The sequence below is a fragment of the Pristiophorus japonicus genome, chromosome 4 (genome assembly GCF_044704955.1).
Source record: "Pristiophorus japonicus isolate sPriJap1 chromosome 4, sPriJap1.hap1, whole genome shotgun sequence".
NCBI lineage: Eukaryota > Metazoa > Chordata > Chondrichthyes > Pristiophoridae > Pristiophorus > Pristiophorus japonicus.
This window is the reverse complement of record NC_091980.1, coordinates 296,926,423-296,943,706: the sequence shown is the minus strand read 5'-3', so window position 1 is coordinate 296,943,706 and position 17,284 is coordinate 296,926,423. Positions and strand designations below refer to the sequence as shown.

General features: G+C 46.8%; 1 protein-coding gene across 5 annotated transcripts in view; it reads left to right on the top strand.

Annotated features, from left to right (window-relative positions):
- Positions 1-17,284, top strand: part of LOC139263471 (zinc finger protein 410-like) — a 40,935-nt gene that overhangs the window by 15,336 nt on the left and 8,315 nt on the right. For 4 of the 5 annotated variants that reach the window (XM_070879609.1, XM_070879607.1, XM_070879605.1 and 1 more), the window contains 5 exons: positions 4,043-4,222; positions 5,235-5,400; positions 7,186-7,367; positions 14,984-15,073; positions 15,982-16,104. In XM_070879609.1, the coding sequence (XP_070735710.1) occupies positions 4,043-4,222; positions 5,235-5,400; positions 7,186-7,367; positions 14,984-15,073; positions 15,982-16,104 (741 nt within the window). The remainder of the gene's footprint in view (positions 1-4,042; positions 4,223-5,234; positions 5,401-7,185; positions 7,368-14,983; positions 15,074-15,981; positions 16,105-17,284) is intronic. The other variant, XM_070879610.1, reaches the window with a different exon arrangement.

Here is a 17,284-nt window from a genome sequence, read left to right as displayed (position 1 = left end):
AATCTTTCAAAATTATTTTCCAGAAATTTATCTTTATGGGGTCCCCTGAAGGTGTTCCAGTGTTTTTTTTAAAGATTTTTATTTTTAGGTCTTTCCCTCCCTGGGCCCGACTCAATCCTCGGCGGCACTTTGACGAGGATCACATTTGCCGCCGAGATTGGGAGCTCCCGTCCGCTGCCGCCCAGATTGATGGCGTAAGCAGTTATTTTGCCGCCAGGCGGTACTGCCATCTCTCTCAGAGGAATTTCTTTGGCAGAGTACCACCTAGTCTCTTGGCGGTCCTTTGGGCGGACCTTGGCTTTGACCAAGTTCGGGCCCTATGGAACGGATGAAGCTTATATTGATTGTCTTTGGAGTACAATGCTACAGCAGTTATCATGGGTGACTTTAATCTACATATTGACTGGGCTAACCAAAGTGGTAGCAATACGGCGGAGGAGGATTTCCTGGAGTGTACTGGAATAGTTTTCTAGACCAATATGTCGAGGAACCAGCTAGGGAGCTGACCATCCTAGACTGGGTGATGTGTAATGAGAAAGGACTAATTAGCAATCTTGTTGTGCGAGGCCCCTTGGGGAAGAGTGACCATAACATGGTACAATTCTTTATTAAGATCGAGAGTGACACAGTTAATTCAGAAACTAGTGTCCTGAACTTAAGTAAAGGTAACTTCGATGGTTTTGAGGCGTGAATTGGCTAGAATAGACTGGCAAATGATACTTAAAGGGTTGATGGTGGATAGGCAATGGCAAACATTTAAAGATCACATGGATGAACTTCAGCAATTGTACATCCCTGTCTAGAGTAAAAATAAAACTGGGAAGGTGGCTCAACTGTGGCTAACAAGGGAAACTAAGAATAGTGTTAAATCCAAGGAAGAGGCATTTAAATTGGCCAGAAAAAGCAACAAACCTGAGGACTGGGAGAAATTTAGAATTCAGCAGAGGAGGACAAAGGGTTTAATTAAGAGGGGGAAAATAGAGTACGAGAAGAAGCTTGCCGGGAACATAAAAACTTACTGCAAAAGCTTCTATAGATATGTGAAGAGAAAAAGATTAGTGAAGACAAACGTAGGTCCCTTGCACTTGGATTCAGGTAAATTTATAATGGGGAACAAAGAAATAGCAGACCAATTGAACAAATACTTTGGTTCTGTCTTCACGAAGGAAGATACAAATAACTTTCTGGAAGTACTAGGGGACTGAGGGTCTAGTGAGAAGGAGGAACTGAAGGATATCCTTATTAGGCGGGAAATTATGTTGGGAAATTGAAGGCCGATAAATCCCCGGGGCCTGATAGTCTGCATCCCAGAGTACTTAAGGAAGTGGCCCTAGAAATAGTGGATGCATTAGTGATCATTTTTCAACAGTCCTTATCGACTCATAATCAGTTCCTATGGACTGGAGGGTAGCTAATGTAACACCACTTTTTAAAAAGGGAGGGAGCGAGAAAGCGGGTAATTATAGACCGGTTAGCCTAACATCAGTAGTGGGGAAAATGTTGGAATCAATTATTAAGGATGAAATAGCAGCGCATTTGAAAAGCAGTGACAGGATCGGTCCAAGTCAGCATGGATTTATGAAGGGGAAATCATGCTTGACAAATCTTCTCGAATTTTTTGAGGATGTAACTAGTAGAGTGGACAAGGGAGAACCAGTGGATGTGGTGTTTTTGGACTGTCAAAAGGCTTTTGACAAGGTCCCACACAAGAGATTGGTGTGCAAAATCAAAGCACGTAGTATTGGGAGTAATATACTGAGGTGGATAGAGAACTGGTTGGCAGACCAGGAAGCAGAGAGTTGAGATAAACGGGCCTTTTTCAGAATGGCAGGCAGTGACTAGTGGAGTACCGCAGGGCTCAGTGCTGGGACCCCAGCTCAATACAATATACATCAATGATTTGGATGAAGGAATTGTAATTCCAAGTTTGTAGATGGCACTAAACTGGGTGGCGGTGTGGGCTGTGAGGGGGACACTAGGAGGCTGCAGGGTGACTTGGACAGGTTAGGTGAGTGGGCAAATGCATGGAAGATGCAGTGGATAAATGTGAGGTTATCGACTTTGGGGGCAAAAACGCGAAGACAGAATATTATCTGAATGGTGGCAGATTAGGAAAAGGAGAGTTGCAACGAGACCTGGGTGTCATGGTTCATCAGTCATTGAAAGTTGGCATACAGGTACAGCAGGCGGTGAAGGCGGCAAATGGTATGTTGGCCTTCATAGCTAGAGGATTTGAGTATAGGAGCAGGGAGGTCTTAGTGCAGTTGTACAGGGCCTTGGTGAGGCCTCACCTGGAATATTGTGTTCAGTTTTGGTCTCCTAATCTGAGGAAGAACATTCTTGCTATTGAGGGAGTGCAGCGAAGGTTCACCAGACTGATTCCAGGGATGGCAGTACTGACATATGAGGAGAGACTGGATCGACTGGGCCTGTATTTACTGGAGTTTAGAAGGATGAGAGGGGATCTCAGAAACATAGAAAATTCGGGCGGCGGGGTGGGGTGGGGGAGGGGGGGGTGGCGCGGGCATTGCTGGAGAATTTCTATCTCCACTCGCACCCAACCCGAGGTGCTGGGATTAGCTGACTCAGCAAAGGCTGGGAATTGAGTCGTGGACAGCCTGGCTTGTGTGGCTTCGTGCCATTATTGGGTGGTGCAGTTTACCCACTGAGTTAATGGGTGGTGGTTTGTGACTCTAGTTGAGGTTTAATTACTTTTTGCAGTGCCTGGGGCTGTATGGACATGAATGGGAAAGCCCAGGCGAAATGCAGCAACGTTAAAATCTGAGAGGTCTGAGCAAGCTCCCGCAGTGGGTAAATGTAGACCCGGAAGGCATCTCGTTTGACCCCCCCAGTCTGATTGTAGTCAGGCCAGTACCAGGCATGCTGCAGTTGCCCCCAGTCCCCCAGGGCCATGATTTGAGCCCCTGATCACCATCTAGTCATCCCATTGGGTGAATGCAAGATCATTTGATGCCCCCAGCGGTCCAATAGCTTCCTCAAAATCGCTGCATGGGCTCGTGCGTTAAGTATAGGGACTTGGGCTGGGTGCCGGAGGGCTGACAGGACCTGCGATGCTACTGCCCCCGCATGCGTTACCATCACCAAGGGGCTTTGGGGAACAGCACCAAACAACTCCTTCAGTAGTCAGTCAGTCAGTTCAGAAGTGGATTCCTCAATGAGAATAGTTTCACTGAGAAAGGATGGTTGGTGCAGGAAGACCGAATGTTGTATCGGTGCAGTTGGGGTGCTGTTCGTAGATTGGGGTTAAGCTGTGCTGTTGGGGCAGCGTAAATGGAGGAACCCCTACTTTATTTAAACAGTATTTTATCTTGTTCCCCCACTTTGGGTCTTGCTGTAGCCATTCACCAGGCAAGGTCAGGTACTTGTTCGTAGGCTTCAGCCAGTGCTGTTCTGAACCAGCCACTAGGAGGTGCAGCTCTCTCCTTCGAGGGATTTCCTGCCTCGGCTATGGGGAAGTAATGCACCTGATCTCTGCTGAACGCCTCCTCGCCTCAACATGGCTCAGAGCAGGAACTCCTCAACCTCGTGTGAACCCGCTTCTGCCATTGCATGGCACAACATGTTGGGCACTTCCGTGCCGACCACCCTGCCATGTACCCACTTGCGCCCTTTTATCTTCCCCTTCCCGTGCTGAGACTTGATCACAAATTCTGGCACTCCCAGTGCAGTGCTGAGGGAACACTGCCGTCTTTTGGATGAGACGTTAAACCGAGGCCCCATCTGCTCTCCCAGGTGGACGTAAAAGATCCCGTGGCACTATTTCGAAGAAGAGCAAGGGAGTTATCCCCGGTATCCTGGGCCAATATTTATCCCTCAACAACATCAGTAAAAGCAGATTATCTGGTCATTATCACATTGCTGTTTGTGGGAGCTTGCTTGTGCACAAATTGTCTGCCACATTTCCCCCATTACAACAGTGACTACACTCCAAAAGTACTTCATTGGCTGTAAAGCATTTTGCGATGTCCTGAGGTTGTGAAAGGCGCTGTAGAAATGCGAGTTTGTTTTTTTTTTTCTCCAGGTGATCACTCCGCCTCCGACCCTGTGGTGCCGGCCCGAGCCGAGGCGCCTGATGCCGGGAGCGGGACAAATTCCGGCGAAAACGCAGATGGGAGTGTTCCGTGGTACCTCCGTGTTCAGGAGCTGGCGCATGACAGTCTCGTAGCTGCAACCAGGGCTCAGCTGGCGAAGGATTCCAAAGGTACCAACATTATTGTCTTTTCTTCTATATATGCTGGTACTTAATCCAACGCCCCCCCCCCCCCAACACCAATGATAGTTATTGGCCCAGAAATTGCATTTCACGGCCAGCATCATGAATTCTAATTACTTTAACCTCGCCCATCAGATCGTATTATATCCGCGCCGCTCATGATAGTTGTTAAGTCTTAGATAAAGAGTCAGACGAGATACTGTAAGCTCAAGTAGGTGTGATCGTAGTCCTTTATTACAGATCTCCGAGTGCCTCTCCAGCCTGTGAGGCCTCCTTATATACAGATGCTCCCAAGGGATTGTGGGATCCCTTGGGACTCCAGGGGATAAGCCCTCTGGTGGTTAGACATGGTATTTACAGGTTTACATACATAACAATAGTTACTCATTTTTTTGCCTTCCTCTTCTCTTTTGTTCATTTTCTGTTTCTGCTGTCACTCAGTTGTTTTGTTCACCCCCACCCCCCCCTCACAAATCTCACTTGAAGATGCTGACTTGCTCCAGGTATGGGCTGCCCTCCACTATCTCCCGTGAGGGGGCAGTCCTTCACGCCTGAGCCTGAAGGGCATATCCATAGGGGAGGGTATTGCCGCTGAGCCTGTTCGGCTCTCTCCTCACCCACTGTTCATTGGTGCTCCTCCCTGCCCACCACCCTTTGCAGCAGGGTCAGCAGTGAAACCTTCACACCTCCCCCCCCCCCCCCCCCCCCCCCAAAATATAAAAGAAAGAACTTGCATTTCTATAGCACCTTTCACCACCTCAGGACATCCCAAAGTGCTTGACAACCAATGATATCAGGAAGGAAATAGACAACTGTTCTTATTTTTGGCTGCCCCTCACAGTCTAGTCCAGGGGCGCGGAGACCAACTGTTAAGACTTCCACAATCTTCCCGTTATGTTTATAACATGTAGCGGCCAGAGGAAATCTACCCGTTTCCCATCTCCTAGACTGAGGGCAGATATCCGAGGCTGCAGTTGTGATGTATGATGTCCGTCCCCAGGAGAGCCCGTGAGCAGCTGCAACGCACCCGCCTGTAAGGAAGACGTGACCCCTGACCTGCGACACTGCACTCCGCGGAGCGAGAAGACCCTAAAGTGCTCTTACGAAGGATGTAGCAGGACCTTTCTCTGGCATGCTCACCTGAAGTATCACCTGAAAACACACAAGTGAGTTTGAAAAATTATTATTTTATTATTTGTTCCTGTGGTGTGGGCATCGCTGGCAAGACCAGCATTTATTGCCCATCCCGAATTGCCCTCGAAGGTGGTGGTGAGCCACCGCCTTGAACCACTGCAGTCCGTGTGGTGAAGGTGCTCCCACAGTGCTGTTAGGGAGGGAGTTCCAGGATTTTGACCCAGAGATGATGAAGGAACAGCGAAATATTTCCAACTTGGGATGATCTGTGACTTGGACGGGAACTTGGAGCTGGTGGTGTTCCCATGCACCTGCTGCCCATGTCCTTCTAGTTGGTAGAGGTGATGCATGTTTAAGGTGGTGAATGGGGTGCCAATCAAGTAACAAACCATGGATTTGTATGTTGTTTAGAGGGTTCTATTTAAACACGTAGAGAAGCTTGGCCTTGATTGAGCTTACGTGGAAATTTTCTCTCCTTGTAGTGTGTGGTGCCCCAGGTCAAGAGAGCAGGGGGAGGACCCATCCTGAGGCCGTTACCGTGTGGTACAATGTATAGAAGCACCAGGAGGTGAACATGCCTTTCGTGTAGCATCTCTCCCCAACCTAAATGGGCACGATCCCGCATCTTACCGCTCTCATTGGATTTGCCAGTGAGCCACGCCACCGCATCGCCCTCATTCGCTGGCTGAGTGCAGTTTTTAGCGTCTATTCCCTTCATAAAATGATAGAAATTTACAGACGGAAGGAGACCATTTTGGTCCGTGCTGGCCAACAAAGAGCTAACCAGCCTAATCCCACTTTCCAGCTCTTGGTCCGTAGCCCTGTAGGTTACAGCACTTCAAATGCACATCCAAGTACATTTTAAATGTGGTGAGGGTTTCTGCCTCTACCACCCTTTCAGGCAGTGAGTTCCAGACCCCCACCACCCTCTGGGTGAAAACCTTTCCTCTCAAATCCCCTCTAAACCCCCCCCCCCCCCCCATTACTTTAAATCTATGCCCGCTGATTGTTGATGCCTCTACTAAGGGAAATAGGTACGTCCTACCCACTCTATCTAGGCCCCTCATAATTTTGTACACCTCAATAAGATCTCCCCACAGCCTCCTCTGTTCCAAAGAAAACAAACACAGCCTATCCAATCTTTCCTCATAGCTAATATTCTCGTAAATCTCCTCTGTACCCTCTCTAGTGCAATCACATCTTTCCTTTAATGTGGTAACCAGAAGTGCACACCGTACTCTAGCTGTGGCCTAACTAGTGTTTTATACGATTCAAGCATAACCTCCCTGCTCTTGCCTTTATTAGCTGAGGCATAGAATACAAGTATTCCATATGCCGCCTTAATCACCTTATCTATCTAGCCTGCTATCTTCAGGGATCTGTGGACATAGTGTCCTACCATTTAATTTTTATTTCCTTGCCTTGTTAGCCCTCCCTAAATGCATTACCTCACACTTCCGTTTGCCACTGTTCTGCCCACCTGACCATTCATTGAAATCTTCCTGCAGTCTACAGCTTTCTTCTTCATTATCAACGACACAGCCGATTTTAGTATCATCTGCAAACTTCTTAATCATACCCCCTAAGTCTAAATCATTGATGTATACCACTAAAAGGGACCTAGTACCGATCCTTGCGGAACCCCACTGGAAACAGCCTTCCAGTCGCAAAAACACCCATCAACCTTTGCTTCCAGCCTCTGAGCCAACTTTGGATCCAACTTGCCACTTTGTCCTGGATCCCATGGGCTTTTACTTTCGTGACCAGTCTGCCATGTGTCAAAGGCCTTCCACCAAGTAAATCCAGTCTTTCCACAGGAACGATCGCTCCTTCGCCTGCCCAAAGGAGGGATGCGGGAAGAGTTTCTATGTGCTCCAGAGGCTAAAGGTCCACATGAGGACGCATAACGGCGAGAAGCCCTACACCTGCCTCGAGGACGACTGCGGGAAGAAGTTTACAACAGCAGGCAACTTAAAGAACCACATGCGAATTCACACTGGTACCAACCGGAATTAGCAGGCGACTTTACAGTTTTGATGAATCAGAGCAATGTTGAGTTGTCGGCCGAGTCTTTGGGTGGGCGCATCTGTGTGTGAGGGCAGTGCGCCGGGACCCCGCTCCTACCCCATGAGCTGCCCTACGCCCTACTCTGTGATTAAGGGGCTCCCGAGAGTCAACTTGCTGCTCGTTCAGTTAAAACTTGTCATGAAAAGAAAAGCTGGTTTGAAGTTGTAGAGTGTGTCCTGTGGGGGTGGAGGGTGTAGTTGTGGAACACTCTACCAAGAACCGACCACATGCAAAAAAAAATATACAAGCAGCTCCAGTGCTCTGTCTCACCACTGTTTGGTGCAGAAAATAATGGTGATCCCACTTGGTGTAGTGACCACAAGTTGGGCGTTTATATAAAGACTAGATTTATAATTTGGTTACATGTAACACAGATGCAATCTCCTTGCTGCTCCCCACTATTGTTTGACCGACCCCATTCCTGAGAGATAAATTAAGTCCTCGCAGTATCTTTTAATTCATCCTGTTTTTCCTTCTCTCCTTTTTGCTTCTTGCCAATTTTTTCTCCCGTTCTCTTAATTCCTTGCTGGATTACGAGTCCATAGGCACTTGTCGTCCTCTGGTATCGAGTGCAAGTGGCTGTGGTTCATGTGCAAGGCTTGATGGTGAGGCAGGTGATTAGAAACATAGAAAATAGGTGCAGGAGTAGGCTATTCGGCCCTTCGAGCCTGCACCTTGATTCAATAAGATCATGGTTGATCATTCACCTCAGTACCCCTTTCCTGCTTTCTCCCCATACCCCTTGATCCCTTTAGCCGTAAGGGCCATATCTAACTCCCTCTTGAATATATCCAATGAACTGGCATCAACAACTCTCTGCGGTAGAAAATTCCAGTTTCTCCTCATCTCAGTCCTAAATGGCTTACCCCTTATCCTTAGACTGTGACCCCTGGTTCTGGACTTCCCCAACATCGGGAACATTCTTCCTGCATCTAACCTGTCCAGTCCCATCAGAATTTTATATGATCCCCTCTCATCCTTCTAAACTCCAGTGAATACAAGCCCAGTCGATCCAGTTTCTCCTCATATGTCAATCCTGCCATCCCCGGAATCAGTCTGGTGAACCTTCGCTGCATTCCCTCAACAGCAAGAACGTCCTTCCTTAGATTAGGAGACCAAAACTGAACACAATATTCCAGGTGAGGCCTCACCAAGGCCCTGTACAACTGCAGCAAGACCTCCCTGCTCCTATACTCAAATCCCCTAGCTATGAAGGCCAACATACCTTTTGCCACCTTCACCGCCTGCCGTACCTGCATGCCAACTTTCAACGATTGATGTCAGGTCTCGTTGCACCTCCCCTTTCCAAATTTGCCACCATTCAGATAATATTCTGCCTTCATGTTTTTGCCACCAAAGTGGATAACCTCCTATTTATCCACATTATACTGCATCTGCCATGCGTTTGCCCACTCACCTTACCTGCTTTTTCTGGCCAATTTATATGCCTCTTCCTTGGATTTAACAGTATTCTTAATTTTCCTTGTTGGCCACGGTTGAGCCACCTTCCCTGTTTTATTTTTACTCCAGATAGGGATGTACAATTGTTGAAGTTCATCCATGTGCTCTTCAAATGTTTGCCATTGCCTATCCACCGTCAACCCTCTAAGTATCATTTGCTAGTCTATTCTAGCCAATTCACGTCTCATACCATCGAAGTTACCTTTCCTTAAGTTCAGGACCCTAGTCTCTGAATTAACTGTGTCAATCTCCATCTTGATAAAGAATTCTGCCATATTATGGTCACTCTTTCCCAAGGGGCCTCGCACAACAAGATTGTTAATTAGTCCTTTCTCATTACACATCACCCAGTCTAGGATGGCCAACCCTCTAGCTGGTTCCTCGACATATTGTTCTAGAAAACCATCCCTAATACACTCCAGGAAATCCTCCTCCACTGCATTGCTGCCATTTTGGTTAGCCCAATCAATATGTAGATTAAAGTCGCCCATGATAACTGCTGTACCTTTATCGCACGCATCCCTAATTTCTTGTTTAATGCTGTCCCCAACCTCACTGCTACTGTTTGGTGGTCTGTACACAACTCCCATTAGCATTTTCTGTCCTTTGGTATTCCGTAGCTCCACCCATACTGATTCCACATCATCCAAGCTAATGTCCCTCCTTACTATTGCGTTAATTTCCTCTTTAACCAGCAACGCCACCCCGCCTCTTTTTCCTTTCTGTCTATCCTTCCTGAATGTTGAATACCCCTGGATGTTGAGTTCCCAGCCTTGGTCACCCTGGAGCCATGTCTCCTTGATGCCAATTACATCATATCCGCTAACAGCTATCTGCGCAGTTAATTCGTTCACCTTATTACAAATACTTCTCTCATTGAGGCACAGAGCCTTCAGGCTTGTCTTTTTAACACACTTTGTCCCTTTAGAATTTTGCTGTAATGTGGCCCTTTTTGTTTTCGCCTTGGGTTTCTCTGCTCTCCACTTTTACTTTTCTTCTTTCTATCTTTTGCTTCTGCCCCCATTCTACTTTCCTCTGTCTCCCTGCATAGATTCCCATCCCCCTGACATATTCGTTTAACCCCTCCCAGCAGAGCCTGCACCTGACATTCACACACTCGCCCACTTCTAAGGGGGGGGGGGGGGGGGGGTCACTAGATAGCAATCATGGATGGGGACCCTGGACAGATATTTTTCACCCCCTCCCTCCTTTCAGAGGTGTTGATGACATTGGCCCCATCAGAGAGCTAATTCACCACAGGTTAGACTTGAACCTGGAATTTTTCTGCTCAGTTACTCGCTGTTTTAACCAGCTAATGAGGGCATGAAGCACCAACTCAGCACTGTGAGACGAGAGGCACTTGTCGGCCAGGGTGGTAGCTGTTTCCATTCCCTGAAGTATATTCATGGACCAGTTGGGTTTTTGCAACACCACAGCAGATCCTAAAACATATGATCTGGTCCTTTGTTTCATTGCTGTGTTTCCCTACGTTACAATGGTAACCATGCTTCAGAAGCACCTTATTGCACGTCCTGAGGTCGTGAAAGATAATTTTATTTTGTGCAAACCCACAAATCATCATCTAATTCAGTTTCACAATTTGGGAATCGAACTCGTAACCTCTGCGTTGCTAGTCCAGTACCATAACCCCTATACTACCAACCCCTACACTAAGGCTGAGCTATTCGAGATCCCTCTATTTAGTACTGAGGCCAATCTTAAATAAACACTGGGGGAGCATTTCCACAGAGTACTTAAGGACATAAGAAATAGGAGTAGGCCATTTGGCTCCTCGAGCCTGCTCCGCCATTCAATAAGATCATGGCTGATCTGATCATGGACTCAGCTCCAGTTCCCTGCCCGCTCCCCATAACCCTTTATTCCCTTATCGCTCAAAGATCATGTCCATCTCTATCTCTGTGTTAAATATATTCAATGACCCAGTCTCCACTGCTCTCTGGGATGGAGAATTCCACAGATTTAGAACCCTCCTGAGAAGAAATTCCTCCTCATCTCAGTTTTAAATGGGTGGCCCCTTATTCTGAGACTATGTCCCCTAGTTTTAGTTTCCCCTGAGTGGAAATATCCTCTCTGCATCTACCCTGTCAAGCCCCCTCCGTATCTTGTATGTTTCGATAAGATCACCTCACATTCTTCTGAACTCCAATGACTATAGGCCCAACCTATCTTCATAAGTCAACCCCTCATCTCCGGAATCAACCTAGTGAACCTTCTCTGAACAACCTCTAAAGCAAGTATATCCTTCCTTAAAAATTATACGCAGTACTCCAGGTGTGGCCCCACCGATACTCTGTACATTTGTAGCAGGACTTCTCTGCTTTTATGCTCTATTCCCCTTGCAATAAAGGCCAACATTCCATTTGCCTTCCTGATTACTTGCTGTAACTGCATACTAACTTTTTGTGTTTCATGCACAAGGACCCCCAGATCCCTCTGTACTGCAGTACTTTGCAATTTTTCTCCATTTAAATTATAATTTGCTTTTCTATTTTGCATGCCAAAGTGGATAACCTCACTTTTACCCACATTATACTACATCTGCCAAATTTTTGCCCACTCACTTAGCCTGTCTATGTCCCTTTGCAGATTTTTTGTGTCCTCCTCACAATTTGGTTTCCCACCCATCTTTGTTTCGTCAGCAGACTTGGCTACATTACACTTGGTCCCTTCATCCAAGTCATTAATATAGATTATAAATAGTTGAGGCTCCCGCACCGATCCCTGCGGCATCCCATTGGTTATTGTTTGCCAACCGGAAAATGACCCATTTATCCCGACTCTCTGTTTTCTGTTAGCATGGATAGAGGATTAGCTAACTAATATATTACCCCCTACCCCGTGAACTTTTATCTTGTGTAGTAATCTTTTAAGTGGCACCTTATCAAATGCCTTCTGGAAATCCAAATACACCACATCCACTGGTTCCCCTTATCCACCCTGCTCGTTACATCCTCAAACAACTCCAGCAAATTTGTCAAATGTAATTTCCCTTTCAAAAAACCATGATGACTCTGCTTGATTGAATCATGTTTTTCCAAATGTCTTGCTTCAGCATTTTCCCAACGACAGATGTTAGGCTAACTGGTCTATAGTTTACTGCCTCCTTTTTTAAATAGGGGTGTTACATTTGCAGTTTTCCAATCCATTGGGACCTCTCAAAATCCAGGGAATTTTGGTAGATTACAACCAATGCATCCACTGTCTCTGCAGCCACTTCTTTTAAGACCCTAGGATGCAAGCCATCAGGTCCAGGGGTCTTGTCCGTCTTTAGTCCCATTATTTTACTGAGGGGGTACTGAAGTTGCATGTTCAGCCATGAACTCATGAATGGCGGTGCAGGGTAGAAGGGCCGAATGGCCTACTCCTGCACCTATTTTCTATGTTTCTATGAGTACTACTACTTTAGTGATAGTGATCCACTATTGGGATGTTTTTAGTGTCTTCTACCGTGAAGACTGGTACAAAATATTTGTTCAAAGTCTCTGCCATTTCCTCTTTCCCCATTATTAATTCCCCAGTCTCATCCTCTGACGGACCAACTTTAGCCACTCTTTTCCTTTTTATGTACCTGTAGAAACTTTTACTATCTGTTTTTATATTTTATGTTAGTTTGCCTTCATAAACTATCTTCCCTCCGTTTATTATGTTTTTAGTCGTTCTTTGCTGACTTTTAAAAGTTTTCCAATCCTCTGGCGTCCCACTAGTCTTGGCCACTTTGTATGCCCTTGTTTTCAATTTGATACCATCCCTTATTTCCTTAGTTAGCCACGGATGGTTATCCCTTCTCTTACAGTCTTTCCTTCTCATTGGAATATATTTTTAAGAGTTATGAAATATCTCCTTAAATGTCTGCCACTGCTCATCAACCGTCCCGTACTTTAATCTATTTTCCCAGTCCACTTTAACCAACTCTGCCTTCATACCTTTGTAGTCTCCTTTGTTTAAGCTTAGGACACTGGTTTGAGATCCAACTTTCTCACCGTCCAACTGAATTTGAAATTCAACCATGCTATGATCACTCTTTCTTAGAGGATCCTTTACTCGGAGATTGTTTATTAATCCTGTATCATTACACAGTACCAGATCTAAGCTAGCCTGCTCTCTGGTTGGTTCTGCAACGTACTGTTCAAGGAAACTATCCCCTCTATGATCTCTTCCTCAAGGCTACCCTGGCCAATTTGCTTTGTCCAATCAATATGAAGGTTAAAATCGCCCATGATTATTGCCGTTCCTTTTTTACAAGCCTCCATTATTTCCTGATTTATACTCCATCCAACAGTGTAGCTACTGTTAGGGGGCCTATAGACTATGTCCACCAGTGACTTTTTCCCTTATTATTCCTTATCTCCACCCAAACTGATTCAACATCTTGATTTTCTGAGCCAATATCATTTCTCACTAACTCACTGATCTCATCCTTTATTTAACAGTGCTACCCCACCTTTTTTTTCTATCTGTCCTTCAGAATTGTCAAATATCCCTGAATATTTAGTTCCCAGTCCTGGTCACGTCTCTGTCATGGCTATCAGATCATACCCATTTGTATCTTTGTGCCGTCAACTCATCTATTTTGTTACAAATGCTTCGTGCATTCAGATAAAGAGCTTTTAAATTTGGTTTTTTACAATTTTTTTTCTTGCTTTGAACCTACTTTCTATACTCCTTTTTTTATGTTTATATATTCTGTCCCTTCCTAGCATGCTCTAGTTTTCATTTTCCCCCAGTGCTACCCTGATCTATTGCCTTCTCCTTATTCTTTTGACTTTTTAAATTTCCGCTCACCTGAACCCTTCGCCCCCACTAATTAGTTTAAAACCCTCTCTACAGCCCGAGTTACTCGATTCGCCAGGACCCTAGTCCCAGCACGGTCTAAGTGAACCCCGTCCTTATGGAACAGCTCCCTCTTACCCCAGTACTGATGCCAGTGTCCCACGAACCAAAACCCATTTCTCCCACACCAGTCTTTGAGCCAAGTGTTTAACTCTGATCTTATTTACCCTATGCACATTTGCTCGTGGCTCCGGTAGTAATCCAGAGATTGTTAGCTTTTGTGGTTCTGCATTTTAATTTGGCCCTTAGCTGCTCATAATCCTTCAGCAGAACCTCTTTATTTGACCTACCTATGTTGTTGGTACCCACATGGACCACGACAACTGGATCTTCCCCCTCCCACTCCAAGTTCCTCTCCGGCCCAGAGGAGATGTCATTAACCCTGGCACCGGGTAGACAACACAGCCTTCAGGACTCACGCTCTCGACTGCAGAGAACAGTATCTATCCTCCTAATAATACTGTCCCCTACCATTACGTTTCTTTTTACTGCCCCCACTTGAATGGCCCCCTGCACCAGTTTGCTCATCCTCCCTGCAGTCCCTGTTCTCATCCACACAGGGAGTAAGAGTCTCAAACCTGTTGGACAAGAGCAAGGGCTGAGGCTCCTCCACCACTACATCCCAAGTTCCTCACTCGTAATCACACCCCCCTGTCCCTGACCACAGATCAAATTTGAATTAATTAATCTAATTGGTGTGACTAGCTCCTGGATCACGGTGTCCAGGGAACTCTCCACCTCCCTGATGTGTCGTAGTGTCCACAGCTCGGATTCCAGCTCATCAACGCGGAGCTGATGTTCCTCGAGCTGCAGACACTTGCAGCAGAGGGCTTGGACCTCAATGGTGTCCACCAGCTCCCACATGCAACAGCAGAAACACCCCACCTGCCCTGCCATCTCTAATGTATTCAATTAGTTAAGATTTGAAGTTTTGAATGTTTAGTTTATAATCCTAGCTCTTAATTTAAACCAATGCCAAGAAAAGAGAGAAAAACTGACCAATCCAGCAGCTAGTGAAATATCACTTGCCTATTTTTACTTTTTTAATTGATTTTAATCTTCCCCCTCTTCCCCGACTGCGACTCAGTGCACCCGTGGCGGGAAACGGCTGTTTCGCTGAAGTAAAGGCAGGAGTCCCTACTCCTCTCCCTCCCTCCCTCCCTCGTAGCAACTCCCAGCACGTATTTCTATTTTGGGTCGGTATGATAATTTGTTGGTGTGTTTTACTTTCGTTAGGAGAGAAGCCATTTGTTTGTGAAGCGGGAAGCTGCGGGCGTTGTTTTACAGAATACTCCAGTCTTCGTAAACATATGGTCGTACACTCAGGTACTGAAGCTCTCGTGCTTGCCGTGGGAAGGGTGGTTCTGGCACATGACTAGAAGAAGTTAAGTTGGAAGAGAGGCCGATTGCCTTCCATTGTGGCACTTTCGAAGAATGCTCCGTTAAAGGGAAATAATTTGCATGAGCTCATTTCCATCTCTTTAGCCCTCACTCCATGTCCATTATTCTGCTCTTGTTGCTGCTCCTCTGGTGCCTGTCTTGTTCGACAAACACAGGCAGGCTTCTGTCACGTAGCCTCACAAAATCAAAAGATAGTTACAGATGAAGGCGGCCATTCGGCCCGCCTTACTTCATCCGTCCGGAGAGATCCTGGCGTCTTAGACCAGCTGCAATTTCCTCCAGTTAAACGTTGGGAGGATCGAAGCCACAGACTCGGCCCCTCGCCACTGATTCCATTTCTGTCCCCGGGGACTCTCTCCGGGTGAATCAGACTGTTGCCGACCTCCGCGTCCTACTCGGCCCCCTGAGCTGAGCCTCCGACCCCCATATCCTGTTGGTCACCAAGACAGCCTGCTTGCACCTCCATAACATCGCCTGCCACTATCGCTGGCTTGGCTGCTGAAACCCATGTCCTTGCCTTTGTCAGCTCGAGGTTCAACTATTCCAGTGCTCTGCTGGCCGGACTCCCATCCTCCACACTCTGAAACTTCAGTTCATCCAAAGCTCTGCTGTCTGCATCCTAACCCACATCAAGTCACTTCGAGCTTCATGTTGCACTGGCCACTGTATTAACTTGCCAGGTTATCAGTGGGGAGAGAGACATAATACTTGTGTACAGAAGGGAGTCTTGCTCACAGTAAAAAGTACTGTAAATAATGGTGGTGAAACAAAAATGCACAGCAAGATCCTAAAGCGAATGCCCCGTTATTATTAAATGTATATTTGAATTCAAGGTGAGAAGCCTTACCGGTGTAGCATCTGCGGGAAGACTTTCTCTCAGAGCGGCAGCAGGAATGTCCACATGCGGAAATACCACAACGTCCTCGTGCCCTTCAGTGACCAGGAAGAAGCCACAGGTGTGTGTGTGTGTGTGTGTGTGTGTGGAGGGGGGCTGGGGAAGGGGAGGGTGCATTTGGTGAGAGATCTCCGTGCTGGGGAAGGGAACATTTATCCACTTATTAAACACAGTTATTTCCGATCATCAAGCATTCGAAGATCAGGTTACACGTGCAGATGGAAGTTCCTTTACTCTGCCTGAGCTTTAACCGCCCACCCCACCACCCCCACCCCCAACTCGGAAGACCAATCCCTAACTGCACCAGTGTGACTTTCCCCTCACCCCCTTACTTCAGACACCAGCTGTTCATGTGTCCTTTTGAGATTGGCGATCCACGGCCAGTTCACCTTAAATTGCTGGAAACAAGATTGACCTAACGCAAACTCACTTCACGAATAAGCACGACACCAGGTGGAGAGGAGAGCTGAGATGAGATTTTATCTCATTATTCTGGGAAGGATGGTTAATGCAGTCCTTTTACTTGCATCACCTACTCCCTCCTCTATTCTCTCCCACACCCAAAAGCCTGGGTAATGCAAGATTGAATGGGGTCAGGGAGGCCCCATGTACTGTGCCTAGGTGGCCATTCTTCGTGTGTGATGGGGGAGATGACTCATCAGGGGAGGCAGCAGCAGCCAAGTTCATGGCACCATGAGTGGCTCTGCTGCACAGGAGGGCAGGAAAAAGAGTGGGAGAGTGATGGGGGATTCTATTGTAAGGGGAATAGATGGGCGTTTCTGCGGCCGCAACGAGACTCCAGGATGGTATGTTGCCTCCCTGGTGCAAGGATCAAGGATGTCTCGGAACGGCTGCAGCGCATTTTAGAGGAGGAGGGTGAACAGCCAGCTGTCGTGGTACATATAGGTACCAACGATATAGGTTAAAAAAACAGGATGAGGTCCTACAAGCTGAATTTAGGGAGCTCGGAGTTACATTAAAAAGTAGGACCTCAAAGGTAGTAATCTCAGGATTGCTGCCAGTGCCACGTGCTAGTCAGAGTAGGAATTGCAGGATAGCTCAGATGAATACGTGGCTTGAGGAATGGTGCAAGGGAGAGGGATTCAAATTCCTGGGACATTGGAACCGGTTCTGGGGGAGTGTTTGCTAGTGCTGTTGGGGAGGGTTTAGACTAAAAAGGCAGGGGGATGGGAATCTATGCAGGGAGATAGAGGGAAGTAAAAAGGGGGCAGAAGCAAAAG